The 12738-nt window shown below is 43.9% G+C and overlaps 1 protein-coding gene and 1 pseudogene across 1 annotated transcript; one reads left to right on the top strand and one right to left on the bottom strand.

Moving 5' to 3' along the window:
- Positions 1-7354: 7354 nt before the first annotated feature.
- On the top strand, positions 7355-9987 carry LOC146171520 (uncharacterized; annotated as a pseudogene).
- Positions 9869-10811, bottom strand: LOC146171519 (uncharacterized). The gene is made up of 2 exons (XM_084586489.1): positions 9996-10811; positions 9869-9898 (listed from the first exon to the last, which is right to left on the bottom strand). The coding sequence occupies exons 1-2, from the start codon at positions 10809-10811 to the stop codon at positions 9869-9871; spliced, it is 846 nt and encodes a 281-aa protein (XP_084442615.1).
- Positions 10812-12738: the final 1927 nt, after the last annotated feature.

The raw sequence follows: 12738 nt of genomic DNA, 5'->3' as shown, positions 1-12738 counted from the left end.
ACTCTTCGTTCGTTCGAAAAGCCGCCGGCACCGCACGTGCGAAGTCATCGGGGCCTGAGTGAAAAATATCATATCAAGACAATTTGTGGTTCTAGTGATTGATAACTGATTGATGCGTGGTAGGCGATGAGTAGTAAAGAATTAATTGTAATTAACAGATTATTTGACAAATTACGGAAATGAGAAACGAAGAAAGGAATTTCTGAAAAGGGGCCTCACAGGTGTCAAAATTATCAGAATGAAAAGCCAATGTTTTGTGTAGCTCATTAGGAAATTTCAGAGTATGTAATTAATAAATAATTCAACTAATTGAAAAATTAAAAATTTGAGAAAGGGGTTTCAGAGGTGTGAAACTGCTCCGAATGGTGACTGGCTGACGGAAAAGCTTTATTGAGAGATAAGGGAGCGCGGTGTGGTTAGAATGAAAAGGCAATGCTTGATTATTCTAATTAGGAAAATATAGAGCCTGCAATTGATCTATTATTACTTGAAAGAATTGATAAAAAAAAATGGAGAAAGGGCTTCGAAGGCTTTAAAATGCTGAGAATGAGAAGCCAATGCTTTATGATGCTAGTAAAGGAAATTTAGAGTGCGTAATTGATCAATTAGCTGAAATAGTTGGAAAAATGAAATATTCCAAAAAACGGGCTTCAAAGAGTTCAGATTGCTCACAATGAAAAGCCAATGCTTGTTGATACTAATTTAAAAAATTAGAGCGTGTAATTGATGAATCAATTAATCGAAATAATAAAAATAGAGAAGAATTGCTGAAAAGTGTCAGAATTCTCAGAATCAAAAGCCAATGATTTATTATGCTAATTAAGGGAAGTCACTATGTGTAATTGATCAATTAATGAATTAAACGAGTTGAAAATGTGAAAAGAGGAATCAAAGGTTTAAAAATGATGCGAATGAAAAGTCAATGTGCCAAGAGGCTAGCGAAGAAAACTCACTGTATGTTATCAATTTATTGTTTCCAATCATTCAAAAAAAAGGAAAAATGCTGTCAATTATCATACCGCTCAGAATGAGAAACCAATGTTTTTCTGATGCTGAGCAATACGTATAAAAAGAAATAGAAATAAAAATAAAATAAAAAATAGAAAGCGAGAAACAACCGTGAGGTGAAACGCGCGCTATCAATTCATAACCAGCGGCGAAGCTGAAGTGATCCCTTTATTTTGTTTCTGTTGTTACCGAGTGATTACTCGGGGATGGCCTATATTTGAGACATGTACGAATACTTTGATACAGAACGATTTTTTGAGGTTTTATTTTAGCACGCGCGTTTTCAGTGCGTGTTATGTTATTTTAGCTTAATTCCGGACGCCGTGGGGATTTAATGGAGGGTGGAGAAAATTTTTAATTGTGGCATCCCACCTCCGTGTCTTAATTGTCATCTGGATTTTGGCACAAAGCCGATATTTCATAACAGACTTCGGCAACTGTGATATCAACTGATTTCTAGTAGATGAGGTAATGTGTTTTATTTGTGTTCGTCTGAAAACAGTGAGGTTGCAAAATACCACTGATCCTGAGGATTTGTGAGTTTACCTTATCTTAGACCAAAACGTCCTGGGTAAGTTGTTGCAAAGTGTGCCGTGGAGCACATTACATCGATAAAAAATTAAGGTCTTGATGTGCCATCATAATAATAAAGTTAATTTTTTATCAACTTTAAGCTCCAAATATTCTTAATTAACGTCATCAAGCATTGGCTTTTTTATTCCTAGCAGTTTTACACCTATGAAGACCCTTTTCCGTATTTTTAATTTTTTTCGTTTATTTAAATTAACTAATTGTCACGATAATAAATTTATTATTTGATCAATAAGGTGCTCCAAATTTTCTTAATTAGCGTCATTATGCACTGGCTTTTTATTCTAGGCATTTTGCACCTACAAAGCACCATTTCATATTTTCATTTTTCTTTTATTTCAATACCCTGATTGATCATTTATACTTTTTAAATATTTTAGATTGCATCAGCAAGCATTGACTTCTCATCCTGCGCATGTTCACACCTTTGAACCCCCTTTTTCCAATTTTTCTATCCCTAATTAACCAATTAAACAAAATGATTTTATTAACTCGTCATTATCTATTACACACCGATCAGTGATCAAACACTATAACTAAAAATCGCCATGATTCAATTTTTTGAGCAGCCCCCGAATATTTTCGATGCGCGCCGTCGACTACAGCTATACTCTACGACGACGACGGCACCTAAAGCTTTTCGTCCGAACCAGCTGAATAGGCTAGACCTAAACCGGAGTCGCTTTTCCGTTCTGCTATTGTTATGGCATGCAGGAATGTAACAGGTGAATTTTCCCAATACACTCGGGCATACACACGGAAACCATTCGGAAACGCGGCGCGCGGGCACTCCAGGCGAGCGGATATAGTGCTCTAGAATATTGGGCAGTGTGACGACCGCGCGCGAAATGCATGGGAGCAGGGGGCCGCTTTTGCGATGACGGAGGCGCCGCAGCGCAGAGGGCGCCACCAGCAACTGGTGTGTCAGCCGTCCGAGCGCCCGCGTATGCGCGCTGCGCGGCGGGGCGGATCAGTACGTTCTAAAGCCCCTTGACTTTAGTACGTTCTTTTTCGCTTGTGCCTCGTCTCGATCTGCTAGTGTCAACATTTTACAAATATGCCGACTAACGCTCGTCTAATATATTTTCCATTTTGGCCGTCGGCAACACCTCGGGGAAGCAACATGACAGTAGTTGGGCTATAGTGCTCTTGGGCTCCGAAGAAAACAGCTTGGAGAGGGGCGCGCGCACGAATTCAGACTCGCACAGCACGCGGTTCATTCGCCGTACAGCTTGAGTTAGCATTCCTAAAGCACTTAATTCGCGTTTTGGAGTATAGTCGTTTTGAAAAGGGCGGTGTGGAGCCAGGATGTATGAAGAAGTCAAAACGTGCAAAACATGCGTTCGAGCGCTGAATAAATACAGCTGGTCATCAGTAAACAATTATTAAGTCCAAAATGGTATATTCCGTTGATTGACATGCAAACCATGCCGACTACATTGCGTCACCTGAAAACACTAGAAAAGTCGGCATTGCAGATCGATTGAATTAAATATAGAGTATCCCGCTGAAGGTATACATGATAGCAAGGAGATAAAAAACGAACGACAAGCAGGTAAACAGGCTATTGAATTACAGAACACAGTGGGTCTGGAAACGTGGAAGAAGTAGGAGGTAAAGACTGCAAAAAAAAAAAAAAAATTGTCGCCTAACAGGGAGAGAGAAAGGGGTGTGTGGGAGGCATGCGGCATCGTGAATAGAGTGACCGTGAAGGTGAAGAAAGGGTTGAAATTTTTGTGCGGCACGGCAAACGTACGACTCAGAAAGCGGACAATTAAAAATAGAGACATATGAAAGGCAATAAAGAAAAACGGAAACGGCCGAGCTTAAAAACCAATTGAAGCCATGGGAAGACGAAAGCAGTGCACAAACAATTAAGCTACAATTCGGGCGTGCAATCGAACGCGTGTAGAGGTATGACTGTCGATATTTAGGAGTCAAAGTGTACGTTAATCTAAGGACAAACCTTTTTTTTTTTTTTTTCAATAAACTAGAATTTCTTGTAAAGGATGGCTTTAAATATCCGGAGATGCGTGTTTACTTAAGACGTTTAATCTCAATGCGTTATAGCTTGACGGTAACTCAATTGTCCCAGAAAATGTTTTCATTCTAAGTAGTTTGTTTTATTCTGCGTGCTCAAGCAACAGGCAATATGCAAGTGATTCTTACCCCCAGAAAATCGCTCTAGGGATGTTGTGGTGCACATACAAAATGAAAAAGAAAAATAATAGCTTTGAAAAAAAAAAAAATCGACGCATAGAGGACGCAGATGCTATAGTATGCGCGTAATTCGCTGCCGCTAGACCATTATTATAACGTGAAAACGTTTAGTTTACTATATGGAGGGATTTTCGATCAGCTTTTAACACGCTGCGAAAGAGAGGTTGTAAGACCGGCACTCGGTTTCTCACCATGAACAAAAGCTGCGCAATAGGCTCGAAGCTAGGTCACAGTTTGCCCAACAATTTGACTCGAGTGGTCTTTCTGGACTCCTGCGCAATTCATATTTTGCAACATTCCTGTAGAGTGTTGAAGCTGAAACATTTTATCTGCTTGGAACAGAAAGCTTACACTTGAAGTAATGAAATTTCATGTGCTTTTGCGGCTTCGCTTTTTCCGAAGTCAAAGAAACGCGACAACAGTTCCCAAAGGAAAATATAATTAAATTTCCTTGGAAGTATTTCACGTGTAATATCAACCTTGTTATAATTTTCTTAGGGAAACAATTATAGCCTGATTAGTTCTGTAAAGAGTAGTCGCCAAGTCGCCCCATTATAGTCATTTAACTAGTACATTCGATTACTCATATTTCGTACCACACACTCGAAAATAAACACGCATTAGTGTTCGAAATTGAATTTAACCTTACATTAATTACTTGCTTATTGGGTGCTCCTCATTTGTTTCGCATTTTTTCGTTTTCTTTCGGTGCGCGACAAGAACCGCAGTACTTGCCAAGGTGACACGCAATTATTAGTGTTTTTTTTATTTGCTCTGTACATCTACCATTGATATACTATTAAACGTCCACACTCAAGTGCCCACTATAACCGCATTCCTTCGTTAGTGACTGGTTTAATTTTTCGTATTTTATTTCAAGAATTGCCCTAGCTGTACTTGACTTTTTTTTTTCATCTGTACAACTGTTTCACCCTTTCGTGAGCGGCACGTAAACAATTGTCCGTGACATATGTATTTGTTAATCGCTAGCAAAAAATAAATCCTTGAGTGGCGTATATGTTCATTTATTTTCGCCGGTACCCAGTGCAATGCTTCAATTGATATGGTTAAGAATAAATATATTTTGCTCGCGCACTGTAATTTGTGTAAGCGGTGATTAAGGTGCAGAAAGAACACCAATTAAGGAGATAAATTACAAATTGCTGATGATTTAAGATAAACGTTCAGTCATATATTGATAAGCGCAAGCTGCAAAATATAAGCAGGTGTTCGTAAAAGATTCGCAAAGAGCCCTCATAAAGCTCAATTAAGCATTGATTCTCAGGTATACTGTTTTCCTCCGCGTATAATACCGCTCCTTACGGGAAGAACGAATACAAAAGTCCACGATTCGTTGGAAACAATGCTTACAAATATCTCATCTGACGATTTGTGGCTGTCCGCAGGAGTAAAAAACGTTGAAAGAGATTCAAATAGCGATTCAAACATCGCACGCAGCTCTGAAGGAATACCAAAGCGTGCAAGGCGTCTCCACAGAGATGTAAAGGAATTGCATGGATCAGTTTAAGCCCCTGGAATAAGTAGTCTCTTTATTAAATACTGCACCAATGGCGTAGCGTTGGAAAATAGCTCCAAACAGAACCGCACTGCTCATCTGTACCTCCGCTGTCCCCGCAGCGGCTACGCGCCGAGCGCCGAACGTGGCACCCCTGTTGCAGGTCGCGCCCTCTCGCGGAAGTCGGTTCTTGTCATCGCAAAAGCGGCCCGCTCTCCGGCGCCGGTCGTCACACTGCCCAATATTCTAGAGCACTATAGAGCGGAGCGGCTGAATGGCTACATCTACCAGCATGCACCGCGGCAGCGGCGGCGTCGTGAAACCGAATGGTGCGAGAAAAATAAAACTTGTAGAGAAAACAATATAGCGCGCGCGTAACCATGGACGACACGGCAACAGCCAGAGAGACCAATCAGCGCGAAGCGTATCCCGCTAGGCGGAGTCGCGCAGCTAGTGCCAGAATCGTTGAGCACAGAAGCCAAGCAGGTGGAGAGCACATAAGGAGGGGGTGACGCGGTGGTGGCGGCAAACTATGCCGCGGTACTTTCTTTTCATGGAGTCATTTTGCTTAGAGCAATAGGCTAGCGCCATCGCCCGGTCTTTCAGCGAAAAAGACCGGCGATCTCGATATGAAGATGAGCGCGACGCTGCCCGCACTCCTCTCCAGGAGGCACTGAGTTTACTGACTTTACAATCGAGAAGCGTTAGGTTTACCTCGTTTCGCGCCATTCGTCTTTGTGGTTCGCTTGGTAGAAACATTGTTTCTGTGAATTATGGGCGACGACATTATAAGTGTGTTCTTTGAGGGACTGATACCTGTCGGAGAAACAAGACAAACGAGAAATTCTACGGACGAGGCTGGCAGCTCGGCGCTAAACGAACAGAGGACGCCTCAGTGGACAACTAAGAAGGAAGCAAAACTCATTGAGCTTTACTGCGACGCCAGGTGCTTGTGGGACCCACAACACCCCGACTATGAAGATGAACATCGACGCCGCCAGGCACTGGATAAAATAGCCGATTCAATGGAAAGCGAATTTGAAGGTAAAGCAGTGGACGCGGTGTCCCTTTCACTATTTTTTACTTGTCTGGCGCTTAAGTAGGGCATACTGTTTTTGAGCGATGTGTCAGAAAACGTCGTCACTGTTTCAATACGTCACACTGTGACTAAGTATAAACTTTTCTGCCTTATCCACGCCTCACCTAAATGGTTGTTTTTGCTATAAGGAGTGGGCTCGGTAACTGTCTTAAATCTCAGGTGTGCACCTTACCGCGGTGGTTTACTGAGGTGTGCAGTTGGAGGTATTACACGAGGGACAGAAAAAAAAAAGTAAAAAAAAAAACCGCGGAAGAGCGCAGCTTCGCCGCGTTCCGCTCAAATTAACGGCGAAGGCCACTTTTATGCGCGTTCTGCGGCATTACGTTTTTCTCTCTTTTTTTCTTTTTTTTTTTTTACGGAGGAGCATAAGAGCTCGAACGAAACAAAAAGCCTGTGGTGTCGCACTTTTGCCTTCTGCTATCTTGCTCGCTTGAGTGGTTGAGTAGGAAAAAGGGGGGGGGGGGGGGGGCACGGGCCGGTTGACTGCCGGAGTGCAGATTGTGTGACAGCTATCTGGTGATGTATTGCCTGGTGGCGCATAACCTCCTAGAATTTCAGTACCTGCAAACTCGCACCGGTGAGACGCGGTGATCTCTCTCCCATCTTCCTCGATATAGTTTACGCCAGAGCTACCTCCAAGGTGCGCTCGCATCCCAGAATGCCATATGTGCTTGGATACGGTATGCTTTTGTGTTTTGCTAGCATTCGCGGTCGCCTTCTGCGAGCATTCCCCGCAGAAATTATCGAGTGCATGTGCTCGCAGGCTCATTATACATGGCTTGCACGTGACGTCACGTCGTCTGCTTTTTCAGCCGGCGGCCATGTTTGCGACCCGATCGCATGCCCGGTGGTCATTTGCTCGTGTATGTCGGATTTTATGGCATTGTTCTCGGCGGTTTGTTGGATGACATTCATGTAAAATGGCTGCAAATGAACCGTTAAATGCGAGCTATTATTCGGACCTCATCGGGAGCACTCGCCTCCGCTACGACGAAAAAATCAAACTTTGCGATAACATCGATCCGTACATGTTGCGGCCCGGAACGGATTGCAGTGCCGATGTAAGCTTGTTCCCTGAGGTGACACACGGTGACATCGTCACGTACTTGGTTTTTTCCGCGAGCTTTGTTACACTGGAGCACATGAAAGCATTCAAGTCTTTGGAAACGCATAATTACTTCACCAGCGGTTGGGTGAAACACCTTTCTGCCAAGCCACTGCAAGATGACAAAGTGCTCCTGCTTGGCGAGGTAAGCCCAATGATTTATGACTTTTGACAACATTTGTGAACATGTTGTGGTGATGCACGATTTTTATGAGCTGTACCCAGCTTTTCGAGGTGTACGGTGCATTTGAAGATGGCTTGTTCGATTGTGTGCGCGCGACAGCGGCTAAGCACGAGAAAAACGAGCCTGCACTGAATGGACCTCACGGTCGCCTTTTTTTTTTGCACAGTCTCGGGTGTCTCGTTCACGAAGTGAATCAAACCACTCAGCATTGCATGCACTGAACTCTGAGCTGCGCGGTCTGTTCAGCGCATCTGAGGCACGACGTTAGATGGTGCACGCGACCGCGCATCGAGCGCTTGAAAAGCAAGCCAGCAGTGTCCCCGAGGCCGCCAGTTTTTAATCTGCGTTGTTTGGATGGTGCTACTAGCGAACTGATCAGATAATGCGTGCTGCATTACATTACTGTTTTTTAAGCCATTGTCTCCGGGCCCAAAGCGTTACTAAAACTAAAGCAGTTTTAAAACGATTGGCCACTAACATTTGTTCTTGATAATTTATTTATGCAGGTGAATCATTCACAGAGACTGGGCAACCGACCTCTTCAAGCGTGGCTGCTATGCAGAAAGAATGGGACTGTGATTACTGCTCACGGCACTTGTATGGCAGGAGCAGGTGAAGCGTGCTCACACATTGCAGCTTGCTTGTTTGCAGTGGAGACCGGAGTGAAAATAAGGCAGTCTACAAGCTGCACACAGAAGGAAAATGTGTGGCTGCCGGCATATGTAGAAAAAATTAAATTCAAAAGGTTGAAAGATATCAACTTTACGTCGTCAAGTGGCAAGAAGAGGATGCTTGAGACAACCGACCCCTCAAAGGAAGCAAGAGTGGTCAAGCCACGGGCACATGTCCCACCACTTTCTGCGCTGGAGCAGGAAGCATTATACAAGTCAATCCAGAATGCCAATATTGTACCAGCAGTGTTTTCTGTGCTGCCTAGCTACAATGGTCCTTTCAAAAACCCAATGAAAAAGCAAGATGCAAACCTTCGATCATTGTATTCAGAGTAGATGCTATCAGATGACCTGGATACACTTGTAGAAAAGGCCAATGACATCCTCCCAAGCCTTCAAATAAATGAGGAGACTGCAAAAGAGGTTGAGGCCTCTACAAGACAACAAAGCAGTTCACTGGCCTGGCATTCTTACCGAGCAGGAAGGGTGACTGCATCTGTTATGAAGCGTGTCTGCCACACTACCACAGAAAGACCAAGCATATCACTTTTAAAATTAATATGCTACCCAGAGAAGCATTCTTTACATACGCTCGCCACCACATGGGGTATCAAGAATGAGCCCCAGGCCTTAAAGGCATATCAAGAGAGCGAAGCTCAAAAGCACGATTCTTTCCAGTGCTCCAAGTCAGGGCTTCACATAAGCACAACGTATCCTTTTGTTGGAGCCACGCCCGACTCTCTTGTTACCTGTACATGTTGCGGAAAAGGAGTCGTGGAAGTGAAGTGCCCCTATTCACTTAGGGAAGTGAAAAATCCTACAGAAATGGCCACCCCAAGTTCATGCCTGGAATTTTTCGATGGTGTCCTGAAATTACGACGACAACATGCTTATTTCTATCAGGCCCAGACACAGATGGCCGTGTGTGATGTTGAGTGGTGTGACTTTGTTGTGTGGGCACCCAACGCACTGCATGTGGAGCGAATTGGCAAGCAAAAGCAGTTTTGCGAAGACATGCTGGTTTCTGCAAAGAAATTCTTCATCCATGCAATTCTACCCGAACTGTTTAGCAAGTACTTTACAAGGCAGCACACAGGCCCAGGAACAAACTCTTCGAAAGAGGATGCCTATTGCTTCTGCCATGGGCCGGAAACTGGAAAAATGGTTGCTTGCGACAACGAAACATGCCACTACAAATGGTTCCATTTTTCTTGTGTTGGGCTCAATAGAGCACCAAAAACTGTCCAATGGTTTTGTCCAGATTGCAAAGGGCCAGAAGGCTAAGTTTCCAGTTCAGCAGCCAAGCACAAAACAATCATAATCAATACACAGAGCAGATGCAAAGTACAGTGCTTTATTGAAATGCACTGAAACAAGATTTCCCATCACTCACTGGGGACGTGCTCTTCTGCATTGTCTTTCTGAGCTGCAACAATTGATGAGCACAGATTTGATAATACGCAACAAACAGTTACTATTTTGTCGAGAGGAGTGGTCTTGTCTCCTGGCCGACACACAACAAAATCGATGGGTATGACAGACTTCAAAATAATAAACTTATTTCTTATCAGCCCAATTACTCTCTCAACGTGTATGCGCACATTTCCCAGCTTTCTTGTGCTTTGCACTTCTTCTGCTGATGGCTGCTTCTTCCCTTTGGTGTAGGCTGGCACATGGAGTCTGGCACAATAAAAACCAATGCTCTCACTCACGTTGAACCCTCGGTCCGCAAGAACTACATCTCCAGGCACCAGATGGTCCAAAAATCCACAGTGTTCAGTAATGTGTTTGTCACTTGTTCTGCCCCCCCAACCTTCAGATATAAAGGTAACAACACCCTGCGGAGCAATCCCAATTAAGTACTTCGCCGTATTGCTACCTTTATACTGAGACCACGTTTCACACCTTGGAAGGTATGAAGATGGTCTTTCTATTTTTATTTCGAAGCAGTCAATAATGACTGCCACATTGCTACCGAATGAATCATAGAATGCCTGTGGCATAGTCTGCTGCAAGGCGTTTCGTGTTGGCCAGACAATTTCATCCTTAAGCCTGCAATATGCCACATGCAACCATTTGTTAAAGATACGAGATACTGTTGCCTCTGAAACGTTAAAGCGAAAGCTAAGATCAGCATTTTGAAGGTTTAGTTTCAGCTTCATCATGAAGACAATGTATTCCTGAAACTTGGAGAGGCTGTTGTTATCATTGTGTGAAACAAAGCTTGTGAGAGCTTGGAATACAGCAAACAAAACTGTAAAGTTTGCCATTCCACTGTAAAGCCGCACTTTTGCATCAGAACTTTTCAGCGCGGCTTCGGACATCTCAAGTTGCTCTTTTTCTTTCTGCAGCGCATAAAGTTGTTCGTTGACAGTCACAGAATGCAGCTCCAGAGCCTTTATGTCTTCCATTGTCATTTCGGTCTGAATGGAGATCCCTAGAGGAAAAAAGAATTTTTGCACATTCATCACCAGTAGCTGCACAGAGAAAGGTATGAATGGCTAGGCATCATCCCCTACATAGACAGAACTGCAATCCAAGGGCTTTTAAACAAAGACTAGAACTGCAATCCAAGGGCTTTTAAACGAAGACTAGAACGAGTACTTGTGCCCCCCCCCCCTTAATTTTCTTCCCGCAAAAAAAAAAAAAAAAAAAAAAAAGCCGAACCTGTTTCACGTTCGTCAGTATCGACTTGCTCCTCTTGCGATGGCTGTGGCGAATCTGGAGCGGCGCCCGACGATTCATCTGAAGTTACTGCATCAGCATCAGTCAGCCGCTTTTGTGCATATCGCTTCTCTCTGCGATCGTGCCGCGCAGAATCAGCATGCTTGGTTCCGTAGCCGAGGTTGAGAGACGGGGCCCAATCAGGATTTGTTTCGTCGAACAGTTTCGATGGTTCGCCTGCGGATACAAGTTTACAAGTTTTCCATGTTTCTGTAGAATGTCTTCGTTTTAAAGTCGGCGTACATGAGTAGAAATGAGGCATAGCATAGCTAGTCTTAACTAAAACAGCGTAAGGGGCAAAAAATTACACGGACACGCACAACTCTGAAAATGGACGCACTCGGAACTGGTGTCTGCGCGTTCGCTTTGCGTTGTTTTTAAAGAGATTGTAATGTAAGAGTTGACTCACCTGTTATGAAATGGATGCCGCATACTCGCACATTACGACCTTCGTGATTGAACTGAGTGCATTTGATGCGCGCTAACCACAAGTTGCGACGCTTCTCGCTCGAGGTTCTGGTCTTCTCGCATTGGTTTTCTATGACTTTTGGCAGAGAAAAGAACCTCATACTGGTCGGCTGTTTCTTTCTCCCTTTGACGTCGCTGCGATTGGAGCAGCCAACAATAGCGCAATTAACCATGCTTACACAAGAGAGTTCACAAACGCACGAAAAACAACGCGGGCTTACTCGAAAGTGACTGCGCGCACCACGGCCGTGCCGCCACTGGGTAATGGTGGGTCAACTGGGTCGCTAACATGGCCGACGGGTTCCCCCAGTGACGTATGATGACGTGAGTGCAAGCCATGTATAGGTGCGTTATATATGTTTCCTGTACGAGGTCGCATTCGCACAAACGTTATTTAGGTCACTCGCTCCCGCCTTTTGCCAGCTTCTTTGCTCTCTCAAGATACTTGGCCACCTAGATATTTCCTCGCCTTGCTGTTTTCGCCCGCACATTCTATGTGCAGCCAGCCCTAATTGCGTGTGGCCTGCATAGTCATCCAGACACTTTGCGCGCCACGGTTGACAACTGCTCGTGTTGAATAATGTTCGATGCAATGTTCTACGCTTAACTGATAAAAGCTACGCATTTATAAGTTAAGCAGGTAGGCCTCTTTTCAATTAGCGCTGGGGGTAAATATAAATTGTTTTCGGAGATGCGCGTAGCAGTATTTGCTGACAGTTGTCTCTTCAATTTAAAGAATAACAAAATTTTTAATCATATTTAATTCGCAGGAAGGGAAAGGCGCAGTATCAGCCACACTTGTGCTTTGGAACACCTGACCGCACCGTATGGAAAGGGAGGAATGAGGAGGGAAAGGAGAAAGAGAGAAAGGTTGGCTGGTCGTGGAGTGCTATGAAGTAATTTCGAACAGGTTCCGCCTGGGCCCGACTACTCTACCGGAGTACACGTGTTCGAAGCCCACCGCCCGCGGCTGCGTTCAGAAAGAGGCGAAACGGAGAGGCGTCCATGTGATTATGAAAGTAAAGTTGGTGTTTTTTTATTATTGTATTAAATTTACATCTAAATGAGATGTCAGTTCTCATGGTATATTTAAACTTTTTCGGCGGTTTAGTGTTGGATCCTTGTTTACCGGAAATTAGGATGCGATAATCA

Source organism: Amblyomma maculatum, unplaced genomic scaffold (assembly GCF_055883805.1).
Source record: "Amblyomma maculatum isolate TAMU_Amacu unplaced genomic scaffold, ASM5588380v1 scaffold_20, whole genome shotgun sequence".
Lineage (NCBI taxonomy): Eukaryota > Metazoa > Arthropoda > Arachnida > Ixodida > Ixodidae > Amblyomma > Amblyomma maculatum.
This window is presented reverse-complemented; position numbering and strand designations above follow the sequence as displayed.